At 49.1% G+C, this 26,437-nt stretch overlaps 1 protein-coding gene across 1 annotated transcript; it reads right to left on the bottom strand.

Annotated features, from left to right (window-relative positions):
* Positions 1-3,554: 3,554 nt before the first annotated feature.
* RTCB (RNA 2',3'-cyclic phosphate and 5'-OH ligase) lies at positions 3,555-24,964 on the bottom strand. The gene is made up of 12 exons (XM_058673870.1): positions 24,807-24,964; positions 21,743-21,821; positions 20,650-20,717; positions 18,548-18,647; positions 15,568-15,724; positions 13,192-13,348; positions 11,855-12,014; positions 9,204-9,379; positions 8,576-8,764; positions 7,239-7,349; positions 6,031-6,150; positions 3,555-4,033 (listed from the first exon to the last, which is right to left on the bottom strand). The coding sequence occupies exons 1-12, from the start codon at positions 24,897-24,899 to the stop codon at positions 3,926-3,928; spliced, it is 1,518 nt and encodes a 505-aa protein (XP_058529853.1). The 5' UTR covers positions 24,900-24,964; the 3' UTR covers positions 3,555-3,925.
* Between the last annotated feature and the right edge of the window lie 1,473 nt (positions 24,965-26,437).

Raw genomic sequence — 26,437 nt, 5'->3', positions numbered from 1 at the left:
GAGGAAGTGTGACATTAGATAACAGAATTAAATCTTGAAGTCAAAAGGTGTGGTTCTTTCAGCCTGGCTTTGTCATTAGTTGGGTGCCCTTCAGTAAGTTACAAGGGCTGCTGAAGTAGGCTATGCTAGGATCTGTAATGAGGGGATAACACCTACTTTTCAGCCTCATTAAATCACAGGGAATGCCTCACCTAAATCTTCCCTTCCTTCATTACTAAAGATCAAAACTATATGTGAGAATGTTTAAAAAGCTGCAAAGCATGAGGGTGATTTGAATGGGTTAAGCACCTGCACTACCCTGGGGATACAGTACAAGGTGAACTGGCCACGGTTCCTCTGGAGCATGCCCCCCGCCAGCATCATCTTCTCAGCTTCACATTTGTATTTACTTGAGAGGGAGAGAAAAAGAGACTCTTTGAATCAGATGTTGACCGCATCTGCTTTATTTCCTAAATGGTCCCAACATGCTAGCAGGGTCTTTAGCTGGGAGCCAGGATCTCAGTCCAGGGCTCTCTGGGGGTGGCACGAGCCCGATTTCCTGGTACCACTGACCCCCAAGGAGTGTCTTAGCAGGAAGCTGGAGTCAAGGGGCGCAGCTGGGAATCCAACCCAGGAACTGAAGCACACAAGCATCCTAACTGCAAAACTGAACACCTGTCCTGAGAACTACAATTTAATTTAAAATGTATCTACCATTTTTGAAAGGGAGAGGGAGGGAGAGATGGAGAAATAGCACTCTCATTTGCAGGTTCACTATGCAAATGCCTACAACAGGAAGGGCTGGGTCAGGCTGAAGGCAGTAGCCAAGAACCCAATCTTGATCTCTCCTGTAAATGGCAGGGATCCAAGTATTCCAGCCATCACCTGTTCCCTCCTGGGTGTGCATTAGCAGGAAGCTGACCTTGAACCCAGGTGCTCTGACGGGATGCAGGTAACCCAAGCAGAACCCGCCCTGCTGGGGATCAGAAGTCACGGAAACAGTCTGAAAGACTCCAAGATGCCTGGCTGAACGTGAACAACATCTTCCTACTTAACCAGTCCACACAGACACAAATATTTCACGTTCTCTGTACATGAAAATCTCAAGAGTCAAGCACGAGGGTGGATGCAAGAATACAAAAAAACAAGCCTGGAGGGAGCTGTGGCCCGGAAATCAGAGTGTACTAAGTGGGTGTTTTAACAACACAGGTCATGCCTGTCAGGAATTCTCAGAAAAAGCAGAGAAAGCTTAGAGTGAACACGAGGGAAAGTTATAAGCACACAAACAGGAAAACCTAAAAGCTCCAAACCAAACAAAAGCCCCCTTTGTGGTTATCTTGTGCTTGGGCTTTCAAAGATTATACAAATACAATTTGAAGACCAAAACGAGAACATTTCAAGAGTTCTAAGATTTTATTTAACATCCAAGTGTTAATTTCTTTGCTGCTCTAAGAAATACTCATACAATCAGAAAATCAGTGTTGGGTATTTTGTTTATATCTCATGATTTTTTTTTTAACATTCATTTTATTTGAAAGGCAGACTTTACAGGGGGAAGGAAAGAGAGGGTTTCCATATGTGGGTTCATTCCCCAAATAGCTGGAATGGCTAGAGCTGAGATGATTCAAAGCTGGGAACCAGGAGCTTCTTCCAGGTCTCCCCTGTGGTTGCAGGGGCACAAGGACTTGGGCCATCCTCCACTGCTTTCCCAGGCCATACGCAGGCAACTGGATTGGAAGAGGAGCAGCCGGGACACAAACTGGTGTCCATATGGGATGCTGGAGTTAGCAGGCAGAAGATTAGCTTGATATGCCACCACACCGGCATATCAAATTGGTTTTTCTAATTGTATGTGGCCAACAGGCATGATACAGTTCATTATTACTTTGCAAATGCCAGTAGTTCATATAGCAATAATCACAAATCAACTTATTTTCGAGGCTTTAAGAAAAGGAGGGTGCTTGGTGCAGCACTTAAGACACTGTCGGGAGGCTGCATCTCAGACCAGCGTGCCTGGGTCTGCGGTCCAGGGAGGCAGTGGGTGATGGCTCAACTAGCTGAGTTCCAGATTCCATTCAGGGTTCCAAGCTTTGACTTGGCTCAGTCTTGGCTTTGGGGGTGTTTGGGAGATCAGCCTCTGCCTGTCCCGTGGAAGAGCAAACCAGGATGAGGATGCGCACGGTCAGAACTGTCCTTCACGACTGAGGAGGCCGGGTCGGCTCCTTCCAGAGGCGTGCTAGGAACGCCTTTAGAAGGAAAACAACCCATCTTTTGATCTCAAAACACAAACCATTACTTTCTATGGTCATGAGAAGGGCGAGTCTGCTGGAGGGTGCTTTGTAGAACAGTCTCAGAGCAGAAAGCGCCCTCCTAACCATTCTTCCTCTCTCTTCCTCGCCGCAGCACAGCATGCTTCAAAGCACCTAACACAATTCACCTTAGGCTTCTGCACCTACGGCACTTTCTGCACTGCCACCAGTTAGCTCTGGGAGACCAGGCGCTGGATTCATTGCCAATGCATGCCATCAGGAGGCAGGCCTGGTTAGAGTGAGTGCTTAGATCTTCCCATGCTGCCTCCCTGGCACAGAGCCTAGCACCCTGCCAGATGCCTGTTGCTCACCCCTCTGGCGCTCATCGGGGTCCCATACTGGCTGGTCCAGGCTGAAGGCATGAGAAATCTGTAATTACCACATTGAAATTGCTACCCATTTATGCTTTTAAACTCTATCATTAACACACGGACATTATTGAGTACTCCGGTAAGGACCTGCGACTGCCATTTCCTATCACACACATTTGTCAGGGAAGCCTACTGTTCTCCGGCCTTCCAAAGAGCAGGGTTCAGGGTTCAGAAGAGGCCCTACTGGTGCTGTAGAGTAAGCTGAGGGATAGGTTTTAGGAGAAGTTTTTTTTTTTTTTTAGGATGAGTCCAACATTACCAAAGTGAATCAAGTATAAATATTAGTTGTCCTAAGCTATAAAACATAAAGCATAAAAATACAAATAGCACATGGTAACTTCATCAGATTTTTGCACTTTACTGGCTGTTTTGATTCGACTAAGGCCTTGGTAATGTGTAACTCCCACTGTGACGTCTTTGAAGTGTCACCACAGGTAACACAAAACATGATTGGACAGCCTGACACTAGCCAATCTGTTGAAATACAGCAGCTGTTAGGCCCCAGCTCCAGCCATTTAATGCCCTGATAATAATTCAAACAACACCAAAATTCTTGTTTTACATGAGGGTTTTTTTTTGTGTTATTGTTGCTGCTAAGGCATTACTCAAAATGCAGCTAGCTGGGTCAGGCCTAGCAGAGGCTACACTGCGATAATCAACGCTCTGCTGTATTCAGAATGGGAAATGCAGGAAGGCTACGAACAGTGGGTTCTCTTCTGGGTCCCAAGTCTCACATAGGCAGACACAGCCTGTCCTTGGTGCTCCCTGCTGCCTGGCCAACTGACACCTAAGGTGTCATCCAAGTAAAAGGGACATTTTAAGATGCTGTTTAGTGCCAATTTGGTGTGTAGAGGGGAGGATGGATGGACAAACTGACAAAGTGAGGGAAGAGAGACAACATCACAAAACCTTCTGATTTAATAGAACATTCTTCATGGCACCTCTTGGGATGTAAACCAAACTTGAAGCAAAGGTCATTTTGATGATTAAAGACTTGAATAACCAAGTAAGGCCATTGCTTGACTCCTTCCCAACTGCTAATACAGTTTACTAAAAACCTATGGGACACCAGAGCACATCCACCTCTTTCCAAACGGGGACAAGATGACTCCTTCAGACCATCTGTAGCAATGGCTCCCCATCAGCTACACCAGCATGGCGAGGTATAGCTGCACACTTTGGAACCTGCCAGGTCTGAAAGAGCATTTCAGTCCATTTCCACTTCAGTGAGGGTCAGTGGTGTCTGTGTCTGCACTGGTCCAAGTCCTACCCTTTGATAACAGCGATGGGCCTCAGTTTGATGGCCTTCTTGCTGATCCCAGCATCATGGCAGGTATTCACCACATCCGTCACGTTCTTATAGGACTCAGGAGCCTGCAGGCAAGAATCACACACTGTGGAAGTCACTGCAAAGGGGATCCTCACTGAACCTCACTTGGAACACTTTTTTGACTGTCAATCCTTGTAGTCATCAAGGGCGCTCTACTGAAGGATCCCATGTAGGCGGCAGAAACTCAAGTACTTCAAAACTACCTGTTGCCTCCCAAAGCGTGTGCCAACGAAGTCAGAAACAAGGAGCAGAGTCCGAGCTTGAACCTGGACACCTCCATATGGGATGTGGACATTCCAAGTGACATCCATCAGCTAGGCCAGGCCTTTACTCTGCAGTCACATCCCACCTGCCACTCTACTCGCTGTTGTAGTTAACTGCTAGAGTCTGAACCACTCCTCAGTGTTCTTAAAGACTTAGTAAAGCCGGGCTCGCTCTCACGCTCTCCTGCTGTAACTCTGAATGGTTTCATCACTCGGTGAGAGAATGCTTCTGGTGCCCTGGTGCCCTGCCTCCTTGAGTTCTGCTCCTCCTGCGACTGTAGCCAGGCTTAGCTTCGCCATCTACTCTCAGGGTCACAGCCCAGGGCTCGTCCATCCCAGTGACCACACCTCCCTGTGATTTCACTTTTCAGAATTCCAGGCCGGTGATCACGGCCCAGGCTGCCTGCCTACTGTCCATCTATAACTATTCCTTAGCCTTGCCAACACCCGCAGGCTCCCAGTAACAGCCTCAACAGCCTGGTTCTTTCACTGTGCTGTACCCCGTGACCCTGCTTAAAGGTAACTTAACCTCTATTTCATTCCAGCACTACTGAATTTAGCTTGAGTGGGGCCCTGGTGCTGACTGGAAATCACCCAAATCTCCCTGGGTCTCTCTCCCAGATGACGACTTCATGCCGTCCCCTGCAGCTGCACTCCTGGCGCCGACCCTGCCTCTCAGTACACTGGAAAACGTGGAAGCAACCAGGATGGAACTTTGGCAAGCTTTCTTATGTATCTGCTCCTGTTCCCTTCTCTTGTGATTAAGGACGAGTTACCCGAGGGCCTGGCAAACATCAGCCCACCCCACTTGGACATATCCCTACCTACTCAAGGCCACCGAGGCAGTCGCTCCTCCCTTTTCTGCATCATCAATTTCTTTTCTAGGTTTTACTCATCGGCAAATACCAGTCAGATCACATCTCTCTTCTGCCCCAAATCCTTCAGTCTTTTTCCTTTTTGCTCAGAAGAAAAGCAAAAGCTCGCCTCTAAAGGAAAACTAAAGACCCACACAGTAAGGTGCCCCCTCCCTCCCTGCACCTCCTTCTTGCTCTGCTCCCCCCAAACCCTGGCTTGCTTTTAAATGTTTTGAGAAATTTTATTGGAAAGGCAGGGACAGAGAGATCTGGTCCCCAAATACCAGCAACAACCAGGGCCGGACCAGCAACCCAGAAACCAACCGAGGTGTGCCATCCAGGCAGCAGGAGCCATGCACCTGCATTATGACCTGCTGCTTCCTAGGATAGGCACTGGCGGGAAGCCGAATCAGAACCACAGGAGCCTGAGCCACGCCCTCTGAAGGGGGCTCCCAAGCAGCATCCTAACTGCGGCACCCACCACTCGCCCTCCTACCAAGCAGCATCCTAACTGTGGCACCCACCACTCGCCCTCCTACCAAGCAGCATCCTAACTGCGGCACCCACCACTTGCCCTCCTACCAGCTGCTCTGGCCACACTTGGCCTCCTTGTGGTTTCTTTCTTCTTTTTTTTTTTAAATTGGAAAGTCAGATCTACAGAGAAGAGGAGAGACAGAGAGGAAGATCTTCCATCCACAGATTCACTCCCCAAGTGGCCGCAATGGCTGGAGCTGAGCCTATCTGAAGCCAGGAGCCCGAGTGAACCGCAGATGGAACAGCTCTCTTTTTGTCTCTCCTTCTCTCTGTAGATCCGACTTTTCAATAAAAAATAAACAAATCTTAAAAAAAAAAAAAAGTCCCATCTGAGTACTGGCTATAAAGCATATTAGTTTTATGCTGAAAATTTATCAAAACTCCACTTACCTCTTCCATAACCAGCTTGGGTGAGGCCACGCGGATTGCAATCCCCATGTCCGCCAGTTTGTCTAAGACATCCTGGAAGTCCAGGTTACGCCGGGACTTTGCTCGGGACAGTGCTCGGCCCTAGGACAGAGCGGAACAGACGTCATTTCCAAATGCAGCTATTTTTTATGTTTGAGCCAGCAATTCTTTAAACCCTTGGTATCATATGTCCTTTCCTTTATTTTTTAAAACTAAAAAAGTGTTTAGAAATAATCTGTTCCCATTTCATCAATGTTTTTGTCATAAGCTTTATTATATGCCTTGTGGCAAAGCATTTCTAGCTACAGAAGTATATTTTTGTGTTAATTACTGTTAAGTGGCAATTCAATGTATAAATATGGGATTTTTTTCCACGGTAAACAGTTATGTGTCATCAGAAAGCCCCGAGTCTTAGTGGTTTAAAGGTAGTCTCTCAGACCTCAACACTGCGATGCGAACCGGCAGTTCTCTGCTGGGGCCACCCTGTGCACTGCAGCACGGCCAGCTCCCCCTGCAGCTGCGACAAGCAGGAACGCCCCCAGACAATGCCAATGTCCGTCTGGCCAAGTTTTGCTGGAATATAGCAGTTCTCAAACACACAATATTTATCGCTGTTTCTGCACTGAAATGGCATAGCTGAATAGCTGGTCCAGAGGCCACGTGCCCAGAAAGCCCACCTTTTTCACTGTTGGGCTCTTTATGGAAACAGTTCAGGGACCCTGGCTTAGAAGAGGCCATGTGTGTGAAGCGGTGAACAGACTGTCCACGGGCTCTGGTTTGTAAACCAGGGCCAGCACCCAATCTGGAGCAGATGCACCCAATAGGAAGCAGCATATTAGGCAGACAGCCAGGGCCAGTGGCCTGCTGAGCTCAGCCTGATGTCTATCTGCATCAGTTACAAGTTCTATCACTGCTAGATCTGCTACAGTCAGCTCGGCCATGTGACACTTTCCTGGGCTGGATTTTCTGGACTGACAGAGATGAGGAACAGTGCCCAGCCCTATCTTGGTCTCACTAAGGTCAAGATGCTGGGTGTTTAGTTCATTAAACAGCATCTATCGTGGGGAACGATTTCAAATAAAAGACAAGGTGATTCAAACCTCAACCTTGTTAATACTTATCGGGTCCATTTACCATCAAAAAGGCTAAAATGGAGAGCGCATTCCTACGAAGGTTTCCATTTTCCTTACCGCTCCATGACAGGTTGTTCCAAAGGTCTCGGTCATGCCCTGCTCAGTGCCAGTAAGGACGTAACTGCAGGTTCCCATGGTGCCACCAATGAGCACTGGCTGTCCGGTGAGCTGAGGACACATAAATCAAGCACACTGAAATTCACAATGCAGTTGGCTTTTTAATTTTTAAAAAATATTTATTAATCTGAAAGGTAGAGTGACAGAAAGAATCTTCTGTCTGCTGTACTCCCCAAATGGCTGCAATAGTAGGGCCGGGCCAGGATAAAGTCAGGAGCTAATTCCATCCTGGTCTCCCACGTGGGTGACAGAGACCAGGCACTTGTGCCATGTTCTGCTGCCATTCCGAGTGCACTGGCAGGGAAGTGGAGCAGCTGGGATCCGAACCAATGCTCCTGTATGGGATACTGGAGATGCCAGCACAGCCACATTGTGGGTTGTGTACTGTAAGTTTTTTTTTTTTTTTAAGATTTATTTATTTTTATTGCAAAATCAGAGGAGGAGAGACCGAGAGGAAGATCCTCCATCTGACAATTCACTCCCCAAGTGAACTCAAAGGCTGGAGCTGAGCCGATCCAAAGCCAGGAGCCTCAGGAGCCTTCTCTGGGTCTCTCACACAGGTGAAGAGTTCCAAGGCTTTGGGCCATCCTTGACTGCTTTCCCAGGCCACAAACAGGAAGCTGGATGGGAAGTGGGGTTGCCAGGATTAGAACCAGTGCCCATATGGGATCCCAGGGCATTCAAGGTGAGGACTTTAGCCACTAGGCCAATGCGCCGGGCCCACTGTAAGTTTTTTCAACATTCAAATTTCAATTGTAGAACTTTGTAAGATATTGTTTTGATTCTTTCCTAATGTGCAGGTGGGATATAAGAAACGGAGTAAACATGCGAGAACCAAGAAAGACAGTGAACGAGTGAGTGTGTCAGCAAAGCAAAGTGCTGCCTAGGAAGTGGTGCCAGCATGAGCATCCCAGGTGAACATCTGCCCTCCCCTGGCTTGGGTTCCTCATCCGTGAAGTGAGAGCGCAAATGAAGAGTCTCCCTAGCTTCACTGCAGTGGACGTCACAAAGACAAGAGAGAGACAGACTGCGTTTAAGCTTTGCCCTGTTCTCCCATAATTTAAAGTCCTTAACTCATCTGACAGAGTAAAACACAGCCCAAGGAACACTTTGTACACAGCACCCTGCACCCTGGCCGGCACCACCGATGGGCACCGAGTCACTTTCTCACCTGTGACAGACCTGTTTTCACAGCTGCTGCTTCTCTGTTGAAAGGCATCCACACCAAAAGCCTTTAACATCCCACTGCCTGAAACCCCAGAGGCGGCGCTGCATACCTGGTAGTCGACAGCGATGAGGGGATGGTGAGGCGGGAACGCCCGCGTGGACCCCTTCCTGTGCACCAGCAGCGTCCGCTCCTTCCCATCCACCACATGCTGCTCAACTTTGGCGATGTTGTGGGAGACGTCATAGATCACGTGCAGATCCAAGTCATCAGGGGTGGTATTGAAGACCTTGGCAAAAGCCTGTGAGAAGAGCTCCGGTGAAACGAGGCAGAATCTGCTCAGACCTTACTGACTGGTCAGGCTGTTCTTGAAGGCAGAGAGGCAATTAGGGGTTGGAAATGTTAACATTACTAATCTTCATGTAAAGGACAAACCTCGCCTCTCAGAACACAGCAAATCCCTCTCCCGACTTTGGTCCAAGGGCTGCCTGGCCATTCTTGAGCCCACCCTTTCAAGCTACTTGTCCCACCTTCTGGATCTGCAGAGCGCCCTACCTCCTGCTGCTCGCGGCAAGCTCTAGGAATGAGCTTGTCGCCTCTTCTCCTATTCCCTATGTCTGATATGCTGCCGATGAAGACAAAATCCAGGACACGGCCCGAGTACTCAGAGTACTTACGAAGTTTCCCACACTGTAGCTGAAAGCATTCAACTTTGAATCACTTGGACTCTCTCACTGTACCTGACGGGTTAGGAACGTCATGGAGGAGCGGTTGACCCAGGCGTAGTTCCCGGCTGCCGCCATGCCCTTGAGGTAGTCCTGACCTTCCACAGAAGCGATCCGAGCACAGGCCAGCTGCCGGTCATTTACGATGATCTTGTCTCTCTTCATGGCCTTTTCCATAGCCACCAGTGCGTCTAGAGTGAGAGTGAGCTCAAACCAGTTAGGTTTCCCTTATAGAGTTTAGATCCACTGGAGAAAGGCAGACCACATTCAACTCATTCTATCAAACAACAGGTCAACAGGTGAACACCACATCCCCTTTAAGGTGTTTTCGGTTTTAGCAATTTGTTCACTGTTCACCCAGTCTTCTGTTAGTGTGGTTACACCAGCCTTGTGGGATGCAAAGCAGACAGGCGCCCTCTAGGGACTAGTATAGGGCACGAGTGAGGCATGCATGCAATAATCAAAACGTCTGTTTCTCCTCTCCCTACACAGAACGAAATGTCTAACACACACGCTGGAGGCATTTTAATGTCACTATGGTTTTTAATGATTTAATATAAAAGAGCTAGAGACAGGTTGCTCGGATCTTTAGGAAAAAAAAATTCTCTGACAAAATGTAAACAAGTTTTCTGGAGAATTTCCTGACATATTAGTCAATGCTTCATGTATTTCCCAGATGAAATCATCTAAATGGGCACACACTATGAAGGTTCCATGTGTCTGTGTACAACCCTGCAGGTCTCAGTGACCCATCCATTATTTCACTGCTTTTGCCACGGATGTGTGACATCATTTAAACTACACAGCCTACCTCAACTGCTGTGTCTAGGAGGCCACCTCTGACACTTATTTTACGTAAACATTTTTTTCTCTTCCACTATATTTTACCACTTATTGCCTTATCTTCACCTTTTCTTTTAAATGACTATGTCTCGGGCCAGGCATGACAGCATAGCGGTTAAAGTCCTCGCCTTGCACATGCCCGGATCCCATATGGGCGCCGGTTCTAATCCCAGCAGCCCCGCCTCCGATCCAGCTCCCTGCTTGTGGCCTGGGAAAGCAGTTGAGGATGGCCCAATGCATTGGGACACTGCACCCGTGTGGGAGACCCAAAAGAAGCTGCTGGCTTTGGATTGGCTCAGTTCCAGCCGTTGCGGCTGCTTAGGGAGTGAACCATCGGACAGAAGATCTTCCTCTCTGTCTCTCCTCCTCTTTGTATATCCACCTTTCTAATAAAAATGAATAAATCTTAAAAAAAAGTTGACTATATCTCCCTTATGAGACAATCTGAGATTATTTTGTCACAGAATTTCCCAGAATACCCAATTTTTTTTTAAAATTTATTTTATATTTTTATTGGAAAGGCAGATTCAGAGAGGAGATACACAGAAAAATCTTCCATCCACTGGTTCACTCCCCAAGTGGTTGCAATGGCTGAAGCTGAGCTGATCTGAAGCCAGGAGCCAGGAGCTTCTGCTAGGTCTCCCATATGAGTGTAGGGTCCTGGTCCCAAGGCTTTGGAATGTCCTCTACTGCTTTCTGAGGTCAAAAGCAGGGAGCTGGATGGGAAGTGGAGCAGCTGGGACAAAAACTGGTGCCCATAGGGGATTTTGGAGGATACAAGACAAGGATTTAGCTACTAGGCTATCATGCCAGGCTCCAGAATACCCAAGTTTACAGAGTGGGTGCCTACACATATGTTCTGACTGTTGATTTTATGAACTCTCCATGCTAAGTACTTCCTTAGCTCTTTCTTAGCCACATAGTAATAGTAACCCATAAAAGGAAATAACAGTGTACTTTTTCTTTTCTAAAAACTATCTTCTACTTTTATTCAGCATGCAGCTACAGAGAGAAGACAGGCAGAGAGAGATTCCATCTGCTGGCTCACTCCCCAAAGGGCTTCAATAGTCACAGTCGAGCTGATCCTAAGCTGGGAGGTTCTTCTGGGTCTCTCAAGTGAGAGAGGGCCCGAGGACTTGAGTCATTCCTGCTGTATCTTCAGCCATAAATAGGGATCATAAGGGGGCAGCCAGGAAACAAACTGGTGCCCCAAGGGATGCCAGCACCACAGGCAAAGGCTTAACCTACTACACCATAGCACCAGCCCCTACATAAGTTATTTCTAACTTTCCATGACAATACTATATGAAATTATATAATAAACATGTTTCTGTTTTTCAAAGTCAACTTGTTCAGTGAGGTTAATTTGTTCAAGGTCACAGACCAGGAGAAGCAGGATGAAAACTCATGCAGTGGAACCGACACTGTGGTATAATACTCTAAGCCTCAGCCTGAAGAACCAGCATCCCCTATGGACACCAGTGTGTGTCCTGGCTGCTAGAGCTCCTGCTTGTGGCCTGGAAGAGCAGTCGAGGACGGCCCCTAGCACTGAAACCCTGCACCCACATGGGAGACCCAGGAGCTCCTGGCTTCTGGCTTTTGTGCTCAGCTCTAGCTGTTGTGGCCATTTGCGGAGTGAACCTATGGATGGAAGATCTCCTTCTCCCTGTCTCTCTTATCTCTCTAGCTCTGCCTTTCAAATAAAAATATTAATCTTAAAAATAAAACCAAAACCTCATGCAGTACAGTTAGAGAGCTTCCTTGGTGAACCCTCCATCCAGTTCCCCATCAGACAGACACACGGCACGGACGGCAGACGATACCTGTGGCGACCTGGTGGCCCAAGCCTCTGCTCCCGCTGTGGATCATCACGCACACCTGGCCCTTGTGGTCGATGCCCATCTTCTTGGCTGCGTACTCGTTGTAGATCTCATCCACCACCTGGATTTCCGCATAGTGGTTGCCTGCTCCCAAGGTCCCCAGCTGCAAAGGAAAGGATGCCTGATAAAACAGCTTGTTCTGTTTAGTCTTAAAAACTCATTTATCAACAATCAGGTAAAAAAAAAAAATCATCAAATAACCAGTGTTTTCTATAACAAAAAAATCCATAAACCTTCAAAATGATTCATTCAAATAACTGCATTCTACATTACAAAAAAAGTACATTACAAAAAAATATATATGTTTGATGCACAAATAAAAGCTTACTAGTTCAAAAAAAAAATTCAAGTCATTATGTCTTATTAGATATTTGGATCCAAATTTGGAATGAACATTGGTGAAGGTGGATTCTTAGACAAAGTCCAAGTTCAAATGATTTCCAGAACATCTCTGAATTCACGAATAACTACCTAATTGAACTGGCTCAAACAAGTGACTCAGAGAACCAGAGAACAGTGGAGCTGGGGCAATGGCTGCCTGGTTTAAACAATCCCAGATTCCAACGAGAAAATGATCCCCAGAGAACCCAGCCTTGGCCAGGGTACAGTGAGTCAGCGTCAACACCATCCAAACCTTGCTAACCCCTCATCTCAGGGATTGCATGAACTGACAAGCTATCTCTCTCCATGATAGGTGCCGGAAAACGTGCAGCTGTTCTACAGCTAGTAAAGCGTGCACACGTACGATTTTGGCATACACTGTAGGCCTCAGCCTATTTTTCCGTTGTCTACTTTTTTTAAAGGTTTATTTATTTTTACTGCAAAGTCAGATATACAGACAGGAGGAGAGACAGAGAGGAAGATCTTCCGTCCAATGAGTCACTCCCCAAATAACCCCAATCACTGATGCTGCCCCAATGCAAAGCCAGGAGCCAGGAACATTCCTTCAGGTCTCCCATGTGGGTGCAGGGTCCCAAGGCGTTGGGCCGTCCTTGACTGCTTTCCCAGGCCACCAGCAGGAGCTGGATGGAAAGTGGAGCGGCCGGGATTAGAACCAGTGCCCATATGGGATCCCAGGCGAGGACTTTAGCCACTAGGCCACTGTGCCGGGCCCCTCTTGTCCACTTCTAATTCATATTTTATTTTATGAATATCTACAAACTCCTGATAGCTTTCTAAATCCTGGGGGAACCTATTTGCTATTGGAACATATGGATTTCCTTCACAAAAAGCAGAACTATGAAATCGGACTTGACACTGCAGTCCCACAGGAGTGTCACCTGAGGCAGGCCTCTCTTCTTGGCCCGGGGAGACACCTTGTTGGGGTCGGCCTGCAGCATCCTCCCGTACTCCTCGCAGTGCTCCTTGTCCTCGGCCCAGGCATAGCCTTCTCTCAGCGACCAGTCCACGCCCATCTCCAAGGCCTCTTCCAAGTCTCTGCGTAACAACAAGAGCCAGTCACTTCACAGCAAAGGTTCACACCCAAGAAAGACGATGTCTCAGGGACCAGCGGCATGGCCTAGCGGCTAGAGTCCTCGCCTTCAAAGCCCCGGGATCCCATATGGGCGCCAGTTCTAATCGCGGCAGCTCCACTTCCCATCCAGCTCCCTGCTTGTGGCCTGGGAAAGCAGTCGAGGATGGTCCAAAACCTTGGGACCCTGTACCGACGTGGGAGACCCAGAAGAGGTTCCTGGCTCCCGGCTTCGGATCAGTGCAGCACCGGCCATTGTGCTCACTTGGGGAGTGAATCATCGGATGGAAGATCTTTCTCTCTGTCTCTCCTCCTCTCTGTATTTCTGACTTTGTAATAAAGTAAATAAATCTTAAAAAAAAAAAAAAAAGACGATGTCTCAAAGGGAAAAGGAATACGCCATAGCGACTGTTTCCTGTGCACTAAGTGTGTGCTGGACACAGTTCATGCTCTTGGCGACCTCAGATTTTCAAGAGCAATCACATAAAAAAATTACAGCAGAGACTAGTAATTGCTGTGTCAGACACCATGAGAGTGCACTCGACGGCTGCACAACTTCTTGTACTTTGCAAATACTTTTTTTTTTTGAGAACATGTACTTCAAGGAAAGGGTTACAGAGAAAGAGGTGGAGACTCTTGCATCTGCTTGTTCACTTCCCAAATGGCCGTAACTGCCAGACAAGAATGTGTCTCCCATAGATGAAGGGACCCAAGCCCTGGGCCTTCTGCTGCCTTCCCAGGCACATGAGCAGAGTCAGAGTGCAGTGAGAGCATCCAGGACATGAACCAGAACCCACAGGAATGCCAGTGTTGCAGGCAGCAGCATTTTTATACAGACCTTTTTCTGTATTACATTTAATCCTGCAGTCCTGGTTTCTAGGAGGTAATTAAGCAAACAATGAAATTCTATATTTTTTAAAAGAATTATTTTTACTAAAAAGGCAGATTTACACAGAGAAGCAAAGACACAGAGAGATCCTCTATCTGCTGGCTCACTCCCCAAGTGGCTGCAATGGCTGGAGCTAAACTGATCTGCAGCCAGAAACCAGAGTTTATTCTGGGTCTCCCAAATTGGGCCATCCTCCATTGCTTACTCAGGCCATTAGCAGGGAGCGGGATTGGAAGTGGAGCAGCTAGGATATGAACCAGAGCCCATGCAGCACACTGCTGTAAGCAGAGGATTAGACTACTACACCACCATGGTGGCCCCAAAGATGATCAGATATCACTCTGCTTCATTTTATCAGCTGGATACTTTCATTAATAATGTGTGAAAAATTCCGACCAGACATTGGTATCTCAATTTTCTCAGGTGACACAGGTTAAATGTTAAGGTTTATTTTCATCTTCATAAAGGCCCTGTGTGTAGCTTCACTACACCTGCATTTTAAAACTGCAGGAAATAAACACTAAGTTCTCAGAGGGAAGAGGGAAAAGGCTTTGGCTTTTATCCAAAGTATAAACTTTGTCTAAATAACCCCTGCAAAAACTAGAGTTTAAATCCCTTCCCCACTAACAATGCCAAACATTGGTAAGCCAGTATTCCTAGTGAACCCAGTGACGTGCTCAGGCCATGTGCAGGTGCTGGGCAGGCAGCGAGTGATCCTGGCCTCCTGCCCGAGTGCCCATGGGAGTCCTGGCTGCCCATCCTGACTGGGCTCCCATCCACTGTGCTCGGGAGAGGAGTACAGGTGGCCTATGTGGTCACACTCCTGTCAGCCACATGGGAGAGCTTCGTGACATCTCTGCCTCCTGGTTTTGGCATGGCCCCGCCCTGACTGTCTGGTCATCTGGGGGAGTAAACCAGCAGACAGAAGACCTGCCTCTGTTCCCTGTTACTCTGCCTTTCAAACGTGTGCATACACACTTTTTTTCTTTTTGGAAAAAGGAGAATACAGCCTCTGAAAGGTTGTGGCTTCAATCCTGTTATCACTAGACTCACTCACACTCAGACGTTGATTTCCTTTCTAGGCAATTAGGGCTAATAACAGGCTATTGTGTAGACGCAAGTCAGGCACAGGCAGGCACGGTTTCTTGCACGTGCTCACTACGATAAACACCACTCCGTGTTCAAGGCCGTAGCCATGAACAGCACTTGTCTGACATATCTAATAAATCCATTTACCACTGCACTCCGTTCTCCAAGCGCCCTACACTGGGAAAGAAGGCAAACTTGTGCTCTTACTTGGCATTCATGGGGATGACACCTTTGGACCCCACCCCGACAGGAATGTGATCAAACATGGCCTGGGCAAGCTGCTCCTTCACAGGCTGGACGTCGCTCTCATCCAAGTTGGTTCTCAGCAAGCGGACACCGCAGTTGATGTCAAATCCAACACCGCCTGCAAAACACAGAGAAGTTAAGATCAGGGAAACCGGGCAATCGGGCACTGATAACTTCAGTTTCTCTGCATCTATGTAGGATTAGGAACATACTTTTAAACTTGTTTCAGGAGTTCAGGGGTGTGCCGAAATCATGTTTGGGATGCCTGTTTCTTGTGTCAGAGAGCGGGGTTCAAGGCCAGCTCCACTGCCACCCCAGGAGACAGCAGTGAGGACTCATGTGCTTAGGTCTCTGCTGTCCACAGGGGAAACCCAGACGGAGCTCCCGTCCCCTGGGGTCGGCCTGGCCCAACTCCGGTGGTTGTGGCACCACACTGTGGGGAGTAAACCAGTGGATGACGTTTCTTCACTTTCAAAGCAATCCTTTCAAAGTAGGCAACAAAGTGTGTCTGTTTAAACCAAACTAACCGAAGGTACGCACCATGGGCATGTGCATTCGGCACAGCCGTTAGGTCAAGCCAATAGCTTGTTCTGGCCTGCTCCCCATTCCCGCTGCCTGCTCAGGAGCACAGGGGAGCAGCAGGTGGTCGCTCAAGCAGCTGGGTTCTTGTCACCCAGGCAAGACATCCACATTCAGTCCCTGGCTCTGGGCTTCAGGCTGCCCCGCCCTGGCTGTGGTGAGCATCTGGGCACTGAGCTAGCGAATGTGACACAGATCAATCTCTCTCCCTGCCATTCAGACTAAAAAAAAAAAGTCCTTTTTGGGGCAGGAAGGCAGTAATGATCAATGAGTAACATTTAGTAGATGGAAACATAAATAATGTATCTCTTCTTTTCCTTGATCAGCTGTCACAGGTTGCAGAATCTTACTGTTTCAGATAATCAACTTCTGGCTTTGTCGGCCTTTTCTACTACACTTCTTTTTCTTCTTCATTTATTTTTTGACAGGCAAAGGAATGAAAGTGAAATCTCCCACTCACTGGTTCAGGCCCTAAATGTCTGTAACAGCTGGTTCCGAGCCAGGAACTCCATGTGGGTCTTTTATCTGGGTGGCAGGGACTCACCCCCTAAGCCAGTACCTGCTGCCTGCCAGCGCATGCATTCCAGAAGGCGGACATGGGATGAAGCACTCCTTGTACAGGATGTATGCACGTTCAACGCAGTGGCTAGACCACTGGCCAAATGCCTGCCTCGCTCTTTAATTCATTTTGCTAGGTATTTTTTGTGCATTTGAAAAAAATGTAGGGTCAGCATGGTGACCTAGTAGCTAAAGTCCTCACCTTGCACATGCTGGGATCCCATACGGTCGCCAGTTCTAATCCCGGCAGCCCTGCTTCCCATCCAGCTCCCTGTGTGTGGCCTGGGAAAGCAGTGGAGGATGGCCCAATGCATTGGGACCCTGTACCCGCTTGGGAGACCTGGAAGAGGGTCCTGATATGGATCAGCTCAGCTCCAGTGGTTGGGGCCTTTTGGGGAGTGCAGCAGCAGATGAAGATCTTTCTGTCTCCCCTCTCTTTATACATCTTTTTTTTTTTTTTAAGATTTATTTATTTTATTGGAAAGGCAGATGTATAGAGAGGAGGAGAGACAGAGGGGAAGATCTTCATCCGATGATTCACTCCCCAAGTGAGCGCAATGGCCGGTGCTGCTCCGACCCGAAGCTGGGAGCCAGGAGTTCTTCCGAGTCTCCCACACGGGTGCAGGGTCCCAAGGTTTTGGGCTGTCCTCGACTGCTTTCCCAGGCCACAAGCATGGATCTGGATGGGGAATGGAGCTGCCAGGATTAGAAGCGGTGGCCATTCGGGATTCCGGCGCGTTCAAGGCGAGGACTTTAACCATTACACTGTCGCGCCGGGCCCAAATCTTTCTTTAAAAAAAAAAAAAAAGGCACCTGACTCTCCCACCAGAGCACTTGGATCCAACATCCAGCTTGCACTCCTGACTCCGGTTCTAGCTAATGCAGCCCCTGGGACTCAATGGTGACGGCTCATGCAGCTGGGTTCTTGTCACCCATACAGAAGACCTGGATTGAGTTCCCGGATCCTGGCCTGCTTCCAGCCACTGTACATATCCAGGAAATGAACAAGCACACAAAAGCCCTCTCTACTCAACAAGGGAACTCTGCACTTCGCAGGTGCACCTACCACTGCACACGTAGTAGAGGCCATAGTGTCGTTTGCTAACTGAGCATTCCTGTCACCTACCCTGACTGACTGAAACTGGTGATTACTAAAGACAAACAGGGCTGCATATTGGGCTCCCGGATCTGGACCTTTCCCCACCTCTCTGGATCCTGACCTTCAAACAGACTTTGAAAAAAACTTTTTTTTTTTTTGTACTAGGCCTTCTTATTCATCAGGGAAGTTTCTCTGAGAGAACCCAGCCCACACCTGTGAGGCAGGCCTCTCCATCATCAATGGAACTCCCATTCCTCACTCACTGTCGCTGCAAGAACATCAGGTGTGCAGTGTTTTCAGGACAGGCTTCCTAACCATGGGGGAAAGCAGCAAGTAACAAAACAAGGAGAGTAAGCCACGTGCCTAGCAGGAGGCTGCCTTACACAGCTGATGCCTTCTTAATCCTCAGAGTAACTACTAGGTGGGAAGTAACAGGCTCAGACTCAATTCACCTTATATGAAATTAATCAGGACACAAAGATACAAAGTCTTCTAGAGAAGTACTCAGTGTTACTCTGTAGTGGCTGTTTAAATAGTACTTGACACTACTGATTTTTAGGCTTTGAAACCCACAACTAACCTCAGGAAATGAGAGGTCAACAGAGGTTAGAACAGACGGTACCAAGAGATGCACAGAGAAGCGATACCCAGAGTGGATACCCAGAGTGCGGTTCACAGACTCTGTACAGGAGACCGGGACCTCACCTGGGGACACCACCGCTTCTGGGTCATTCATATCAAAGGCTGCCATATTTCCAATAGCAAACCCATAGCCTGAATGGACGTCTGGAAGCCCAATGGATCGCTGCAAGAGAAATAGAGACACACATTTGTTGCTCTGGTTGCCCAATGGATGTGCTATCGAATCCCAAACAGGCTCTATGGACAAAGCCTTCCTGAAATCAAGATTTTGTTTCAGAAAAAAAATCTACTGATACAGATGAGATGCAAGAATTCCTCGGCACAGGGCCCGGCGGCGTGGCCTAGTGGCTAAAGTCCTCGCCTTGAAAGCCCCGGGATCCCATATGGGTGCCGGTTCTAATCCCGGCAGCTCCACTTCCCATCCAGCTCCCTGCTTGTGGCCTGGGAAAGCAGTTGAGGATGGTCCAAAGCTTTGGGACACTGTACCCACGTGGGAGACCCGGAAGAGGTTCCAGGTTCCCGGCTTCGGATCGGTGTGCACCAGCCCGTTGCGGCTCACTTGGGGAGTGAATCATCGGACGCAAGATCTTCCTCTCTGTCTCTCCTCCTCTGTGTATATCTGGCTGAATAAAATGAAAAAATCTTTAAAAAAAAAAAAAAGAATTCCTCAGCACAAAGCTAAAATAGGGAAAAACAACCTTTTTTCATAAAGTTTGTTAATTAAGAGTCTAACCCTCCCCAAAAAAAGACCCCAAGATATAGGAAAACCACATCCTAATGTATTATATTTTAAAGGTAATCTCAAGTTACTGAAAAATTATGGAAGGAGAGCAAGCTGGAATGTGGTTCAGTGGGTTAAGCAGCTGCTTGCACAGGAATGCTGACTCCAGCCTTAGCCATGTTGTTTTCTGATCAACTTCCTACTTAAGAACCTGGGAGGGAAAGGGAAGACGGCCCAAGTAGTCGGTCCGCCAATCATGAGGGCCATTCGGATGGAGTTCCCACATCTGGCTGCTAGAGTTGTCTGGGAATGAACCAGGGCATGGAATTTCTCTCTCTCTTCCCTTCCGTCACTCTGGCCTTTTTAATATTTATTTATTTTTATTGGAAAAACAGATTTACAGAAAGATCTTTCATCTACTGTTTCATGTCCCAAATGACTGTAATGGCCAGAGCTGAGTTGATCCAGAGTCAGGAGCTTCTTCTGGGTCTCCCACGCAGGTGCAGGGTCCCAAGGCTTAGAGCCATCCTTGGCTGCTTTCCCAGGCCACAAGCAGGGAACTGGATGGGAAGTGGGATAGCAGGACACGAAAGAGCATCCATATGGGATCCCAGCATTTGAAAGGGGAGGATTAGCCAACTGAGCCATTGCACCAGGCCCCAATCTGCCCTTCAAACAAATAAACAAATACTTTTTTCCCCAAATACATATTTAAAAAAAATATATCCAATTTATTTAAGTCATTAGAGTTTAAGTAACCACAGATGGACAAATGAGAGCTCCTGGGTGACAGGAATTTCAGACTATGGAGCCTAGCAAGGGACCCTGTCCCGGGGAATGGAGGTTAAACGTGGGAAGGGTCTATGGAGATACCCAGAAATCGGCAAGTTCCTTAAACACATGAGCCATGGCTTTTCAGCCCTTCCCATCCCCCTTGTGTTGAGCAGAGTCACTGGGACAACAAATGACTTCCTATCAACATCTGCTTTATGGATGTGTTTTTAACATGCACTTCAAGCAGTGGAATCTGCAGGCTAGACTGGCCGGGCCCACCTGCTTCACTTCTGCTCCTGTCACCAGCCTCCTTTTCTGATTTCTAAAACAGCTACACTGCCCTCTTCCTCTCCACCGAGTTCTAACCCTTAAACTTCTTTCTATTCCTTCCCTAAGCATCTGCTGTGCAGCCTACCAATCCTGGAAGAGCGAAGTGCGAAGACCAGGAACAACAAGAAAAGTCCCCCAAAGCTCACAGAGCCTAACAAGAGGCAGCCAGACAGCGGGGTGCTAGCCAGACTCGACGACTTCCTTCTAGGGCCCCTGGTTGTTTCCAGATGTCGAAAGTTCACCGTCTACAGGACACTAGCATCTCCTGGGATCCTGTTCACCTGTTCAAAGCATCTCTAGGGAGGAACACAGGTAGTTCACCCCCTGAACTCTGACTCACATGAACAATCCCAGGCAAGGCTGCCACATTGCCAATCTGTTTCATGGCAGGCAGGAAGCCACCGACACCTGAGGATGAAAAGCGGAATGTCAGCACAAAGGTCACGTGGGGCTTTTACACTCATTCTCCTCCCATGTTTGTACTGTACCATGTGAAGCGCAGGGCTGTAAAGTCTGAGATGCAAGTAGAAGGGCAGCTTCATCCCGAGGGAGGGACAGGGACAGGAAGGGCAGCTAACCGCCCACAAGCACGCTCTCAGTGTTCCAGCACCAGAAAAGAGTCTTCTGGGAGCACACACACATAAACAACGCCACTCTACCCCAAACGACAAAGGGGCAGCATGGAAGGACGGGGAGCAGAGCGGATTCAACCCCGAGAAACGGGATCTCAGGTCCAGTTCTATTACTTGGGAGCTGTGCCATTTTAGACAAGTGAGCCTGCTGGGGTGGGGAAGGGAAGACTTTAGTTTGCCGATCTACAAAAAAGGTCTAAAACAAGAGGATTTCTGTTTCATCACCACCATCAGAGTAGGACTGTAAAGAGCTGTATACACTATTCCGTCACCCTCACTGTAGCCCTGCAGACAGATGTCAGACACCCTGCTTGATAGATGAGAGAACTGAAGTTCAGTGTGTATACCCAAAAATACTGCCCTTGACATCAGACATCCCCAGATCTGAATTCTGGCTCCATCTCCAAGACGTGGTGGAGCTGTGAGTAAAATCTTGTTACCTCACTGAAGGCTGACTTACACATGCGTGAAACAGAGACAACAGTACTTCCTGCTGCTCTAAGTGTGACACGAGTTTATTTACACAAAGTACTGCATATGACACTGGCTCAGATAATCCAGGGTACAGTTCTTGCTGTTATTACTCAAGGTTAGTTGGGCAACAAACCACTCCTACCCACTCCAAACCCTTTCTACAACTGCGATCACAGACAAGTAAGTTTTGTGGCTTTTATCTCAATGTGATTATTTTGGCAAGATTTAACAATTATCATTCTTTGAGCAACTGTCTTTTTTTTTTTTCAGTTCATCACCGGAGAGGCCCCACCTACACCAGAGCAAGTGACAAGGTCGTGTACTTACCACCACCCCGACAGGCGTTCCGCAATTCCTCAAACATTAACTTCTCCAGAGAGTCATTCACGTAGAAGACTCCTTCAACCTGGTACCAAGGCAGAGGAACAACCATCTCAGACCTGCGCACGCACTGGGGAGAGTACCCTGCGCACGCACTGGGGAGAGTACCCTGCGCACGCACTGGGGAGAGTACCCTGCGCACGCACTGGGGAGAGTACCCTGCACACTCACTGGGGAGAGTACCCTGCGCACGCACTGGGAAGAGTACCCTGCGCACGCACTGGGGAGAGTACCCTGCACACGCACTGGGGAGAGTACCCTGCACACTCACTGGGGAGAGAACGCCCTGCACACAGTGCTTGCTTTGCTTTGCTCTTTATGAAACAACTCCACACTGCCTTAAGCAAGCCAAAGACTACAGCATGCCGGCACAATGGCTCATCTGATTACTCTGCCACCCCCAAGTGCCAGGATCCCATATGGGTGCTGGTTTGTATCCCAGCTTCTCTACTTCCTATCCAGCTCTTTACTTAAGACCTGGGAAAGCAGTGGAGGAAGGCTTAACCCCTTGGGACTGTGCACCCACATGTGAGGCCCAAAAGCAGCTCCCAGCTTCAGACTGCCTCAGTTCCATTTATTGTGGTCATCTGGGGAGTGAACCAATGAAGATCTTTCTGTTTTTCCTTCTTTGTAAATCTGCCTTTCCAACAAAAATCTTTTTTTTTTTTAAAGAATTATTTATTTTTATTGCAAAGTTCGATATACAGAGAGGAGGAGAGACAGAGAGGAAGATCTTGCGTCTGATGATTCACTCCCCAAGTGTCTGCAACAGCCGGAGCTGAGCCAATTAGAAGCCAGGAACCAGGAACCTCTTCTGGGTCTCCCACGCGGGTGCAGGGTCCCAATGCATTGGGCCGTCCTCCACTGCTTTTCCAGGCCACAAGCAGGGAGCTTGAAGGCAAGTGGAGCAGTTGGGATACAAACTGGCTGGCCATATGGGATCCTGGCATAGGCAACACGAGGACTTTAGCCACTAGGCTATCCTGCTGGCCCTCCCGACAAAAATAGATCTTAAAAACAACAACAACAACAACAGGGGCAACACTCTGACCTTTGAACATGCCTTAAAAGTGTATTCTGCAAGGTTCATTTGTTGGTGCATTCTGCTGCTGCAAAAGCCACACGTAAGAAACCGGGAAAGAAGGGAACAGGCCAGGCAGCTAAGAGGCTTCTGAGTTTCCCATCCCCCAGGCTGGAGTGTCCCGGGCTAAGCCATGGCTCTGGTCCTGATCCCAGCTCCCTGCAACTGCACAACCTCCTAGAAGGTGGCAGGTAAGGGCTCAAGCTGCTGCAGGCATTTGGGGAGGGAACCAGTGGATGGAAAATGCTCGTTTCTGTACCTTCCAAGTAAGCACAATAAATTTAAATTCTAGGGCCCGGCGGCGTGGCCTAGCGGCTAAAGTCCTCGCCTTGAACGTCCCGGGATCCCATATGGGCGCCAGTTCTAATCCCAGCAGCTCCACTTCCCATCCAGCTCCCTGCTTGTGGCCTGGGAAAGCAGTTGAGGACGGCCCAAAAGCTTTGGGACCCTGCACCTGTGTGGGAGACCCGGAAGAGGTTCCTGGTTCCCGGCATCGGATCGGCGTGCACCAGCCCGTTGCGGCTCACTTGGGGAGTGAAACATCGGATGGAAGATCTTCCTCTCTGTCTCTCCTCCTCTCTGTATATCCGGCTTTCCAATAATAATAAATCTTAAAAAAAGTTTAAATTCTAAAAGAAAACTTTCGGGGCGCAGGTGCCATGCAGTAGTAGGCTAGGCCTCCACCTTGCAACGGCGGCATCCCACATGTGCACTGTATGTTGTCCCAGCTGCTCCATTTCCTATCCAGTTTCCTGCTTACAGCCTGGCAAGGTAATGGAGCAGGGCCGAGTCCTTGGGGCCCTACACCCACATGGGAGACCTGAGAAGTTCCTGACTCCTGGCTTTGCTCACAGCCCCGCCTGTGACAGCCACTGGGGGTGAACCAGCAAATGGAAGCGCTCTCTGTCTCTCCTTCTCATTGTAAATCTGCCTTTCAAACAAAAATAACTTTTAAAAAAACTTCTGATTCACACACAGGACTATAAAACTTGCATGGCATCTTTAGGAGCTTTCCACGGCTACTTAGAAGCATACATGCAGCACAATCTCACAGGTGTATTCACACGCTTGGAAGCTGGGAGCACGCAGGCCGAGCAAGCCCGAGAGACAGTTCAGACCGGGCTTACAGACCCGAAATCCCGGCAGAGCTTCTTACGAGGGGTGGGGTACAGCAAGCGGGGTCACCCACAGACCGACGGGGTCCCCTTCCTGTGGCATGCCTCTGCTAGGGCCTCTGCGAGGTAAGCAGCCGGACGACGACGGACCAACAGGGAGCGAGCAGCCGAGGGCTACACCACCAGCTGGCGCGGCCAACAGCAGGCTGTCCATGTCACTGTGAGCACCGCCGGCGCAGGGCCATCCCGGAAGGCCCGGGGGCTCCGAGGACGGGGGACGTGAGGGGGCCCAAGGACGGGGGATCCGAGCACCGGGGGGCTGCGAGGACCAGGGGCTCTAAGGACCGAGGGGCTCTGAGGACAGGGGGTTCCGAAGTTCAGGGGCTCTAAGGATCGAGGGTCTCCGAGGACTGGGGCCTCCGAGCACCGGGGGGCTCCGAGGACCAGACGCTCCGAGCACCGGGGGGCTGCGAGGACAGGGGGACTCCAAGGATCGGGGCCTCAGAGGACAAGGGGGCTCCGAGGACCGGGGGCTACGAGGACCAGGCGCTCCGAGCACCGGGGGCTCCGAGCACCGGGGGCTCCGAGGACCAGACGCTCCGAGCACCGGGGGGCTGCGAGGACAGGGGGACTCCAAGGATCGGGGCCTCAGAGGACAAGGGGGCTCCGAGGACCGGGGGCGCGGCGACCTCCCCGGGACACGCGCTCCCCAGCACTCCGAACACACCCCGCTCGTCCCGGCTCCGGACAGGCTGCAGGCCCGGGCCCGCGGGGGGCAGCGGGCAGCGGGAGGCCGGGCACACTCCCGCCTCACCTGCATGTTGGGCACGAAGCCCTTCTTGATCCTCCAGCAGTTTTTATTGATCTTGTCCAGGAACTGGAGCTCATCATTGTAGCTGCGACTCATGGCGGCGACACAAAACTCCCAACTCGGCGCTGCCCGGTTCCCCCTGCGCCGCCTCCAGGAGCGCGACGCGCAGGCGCGGCCGAGTGGGCGACGGCAAGAGCCGAGGCTCAAAGCTCCTCGTGCCAGTCGCTTTCTAGGTTTGCTTACTTTCGGATCTCGGCTAAGCTAAATCCCGATATGTTTAACAGGAAATGGTTGCCTTCTTAGCAGCTCATCAAAGCACCCCGAATCTAGGCCAGGAACATTTCCGACAGAGACTACGTCAGCTTGGAGGTTGCCCCCAGGAAAATACACGCCAGCAGTAGAAAAAGTTAACCACGTTTGAATAAATACTGAAGACTTGTAATGTTCCAGAATGAATCTGAATATACGAGTGACTTTTTTTTTTTTTTTGGTCTGAAAAGGCCTGCCAAAGCCTGAAACACGACATTATTATCTTCTGGGGTTATCTACTGTGTTTCCTCGTCTGTAAAATGGGTATATCATTCTTTCTGGAGTGAAATGACACGCCGAGAAGTAGGCAGCGCAGCCCTCGGCAGTCTGGCGACTCCATTTCCTTCAGTGCTGCAAAAGCAAAATGTGTGGGTTTTTATTAATTTATTCCGTTACCCACATCAGCTCCCCTTTCCTCTCCCCCAGCATCCCATGGATCACATGGCTGAACAAAGTTAACATCGTTCTCAACTAGGAATTGCTTAGGTTTGAACCTTGGGAGGTGCTGGAAAACACCCAGAAGAAATCATATGGGCCCGGCACAATGGCTCAATTGGCTAATCCTCCAACTACAAGCGCCCGGATCCAATGTAAGTGCTGGTTGCTATCCCAGCTGCTCCACTTCCCATCCAGCTCCCTGCTTGTGACCTGGGGAAGCAGCAGAGACGGCCCAAAGCCTTGGGACCCTGCACCCACATGGGAGACCCAGAACAAGCTCCAGGCTCCTGGTTTCAGATTGGCTTACTCCGGCCATTGTGCCTATTTGGGGAGTGAACTAGCAGATGGAAGATCTTTCCTTCTGTCTCTCCTTTCCAAAAATCTGCCTTTCCAACATACATAAATAAATCTTAAAAAAAAAAAAGAAATGAAGAAATGATGCTACTTCCAGATTTCCTTATGGTTACCTTGCTGCTCAGTGGAGAGACTGACCATGAGAGAAATCCCACTTTAAATCAAGTCTTGGGGCTAATGCTGTGTTGTACCAGGCTACACCTCCAGGCTGGCGTCCCCTGGGAACTGGTTGGAGGGCTGGCTGCTCCCTGCTAATGGCCTGGGAAGGCAGTGCAGAGTACCCCGAGTCCTTCGGCCCCTGTACCCAAGGGAGAGGCCCAGAAGTAGCTTCTGGCTCGTGACTTATCTGCCCAGTTCCTGTCATGTGGCTATTTAGGGAGTGAACTAGTGGATGAAAGACTTCGCTCTTTCTTTCCTTCTCTCTCTGTAACTCTACTTCGCAAATAAATAAATAAATCTTTAAAAAATAAATAAATTCTTGATATATGTATATACATACACACACAGAATCAGCTTTTGCCTGGTTAAAAAAA

This window comes from Ochotona princeps, chromosome 15 (assembly GCF_030435755.1).
Source record: "Ochotona princeps isolate mOchPri1 chromosome 15, mOchPri1.hap1, whole genome shotgun sequence".
In the NCBI taxonomy this organism is placed as follows: Eukaryota; Metazoa; Chordata; class Mammalia; order Lagomorpha; family Ochotonidae; genus Ochotona; species Ochotona princeps.
This window is presented reverse-complemented; position numbering and strand designations above follow the sequence as displayed.

Coding starts and splice junctions, on each gene's coding strand:
- RTCB (XM_058673870.1), bottom strand. CDS start 24,899: ATGAGTCGCAGCTACAATGATGAGCTCCAGTTCCTGGACAAGATCAAT. Junction 21,822..24,806: donor GCTTCGTGCCCAACATGCAG/GTGAGGCGGGAG, acceptor CCTTGGTACCAG/GTTGAAGGAGTCTTCTACGT. Junction 6,151..7,238: donor GAACAACCTGTCATGGAGCG/GTAAGGAAAATG, acceptor GCTCTGTCCTAG/GGCCGAGCACTGTCCCGAGC.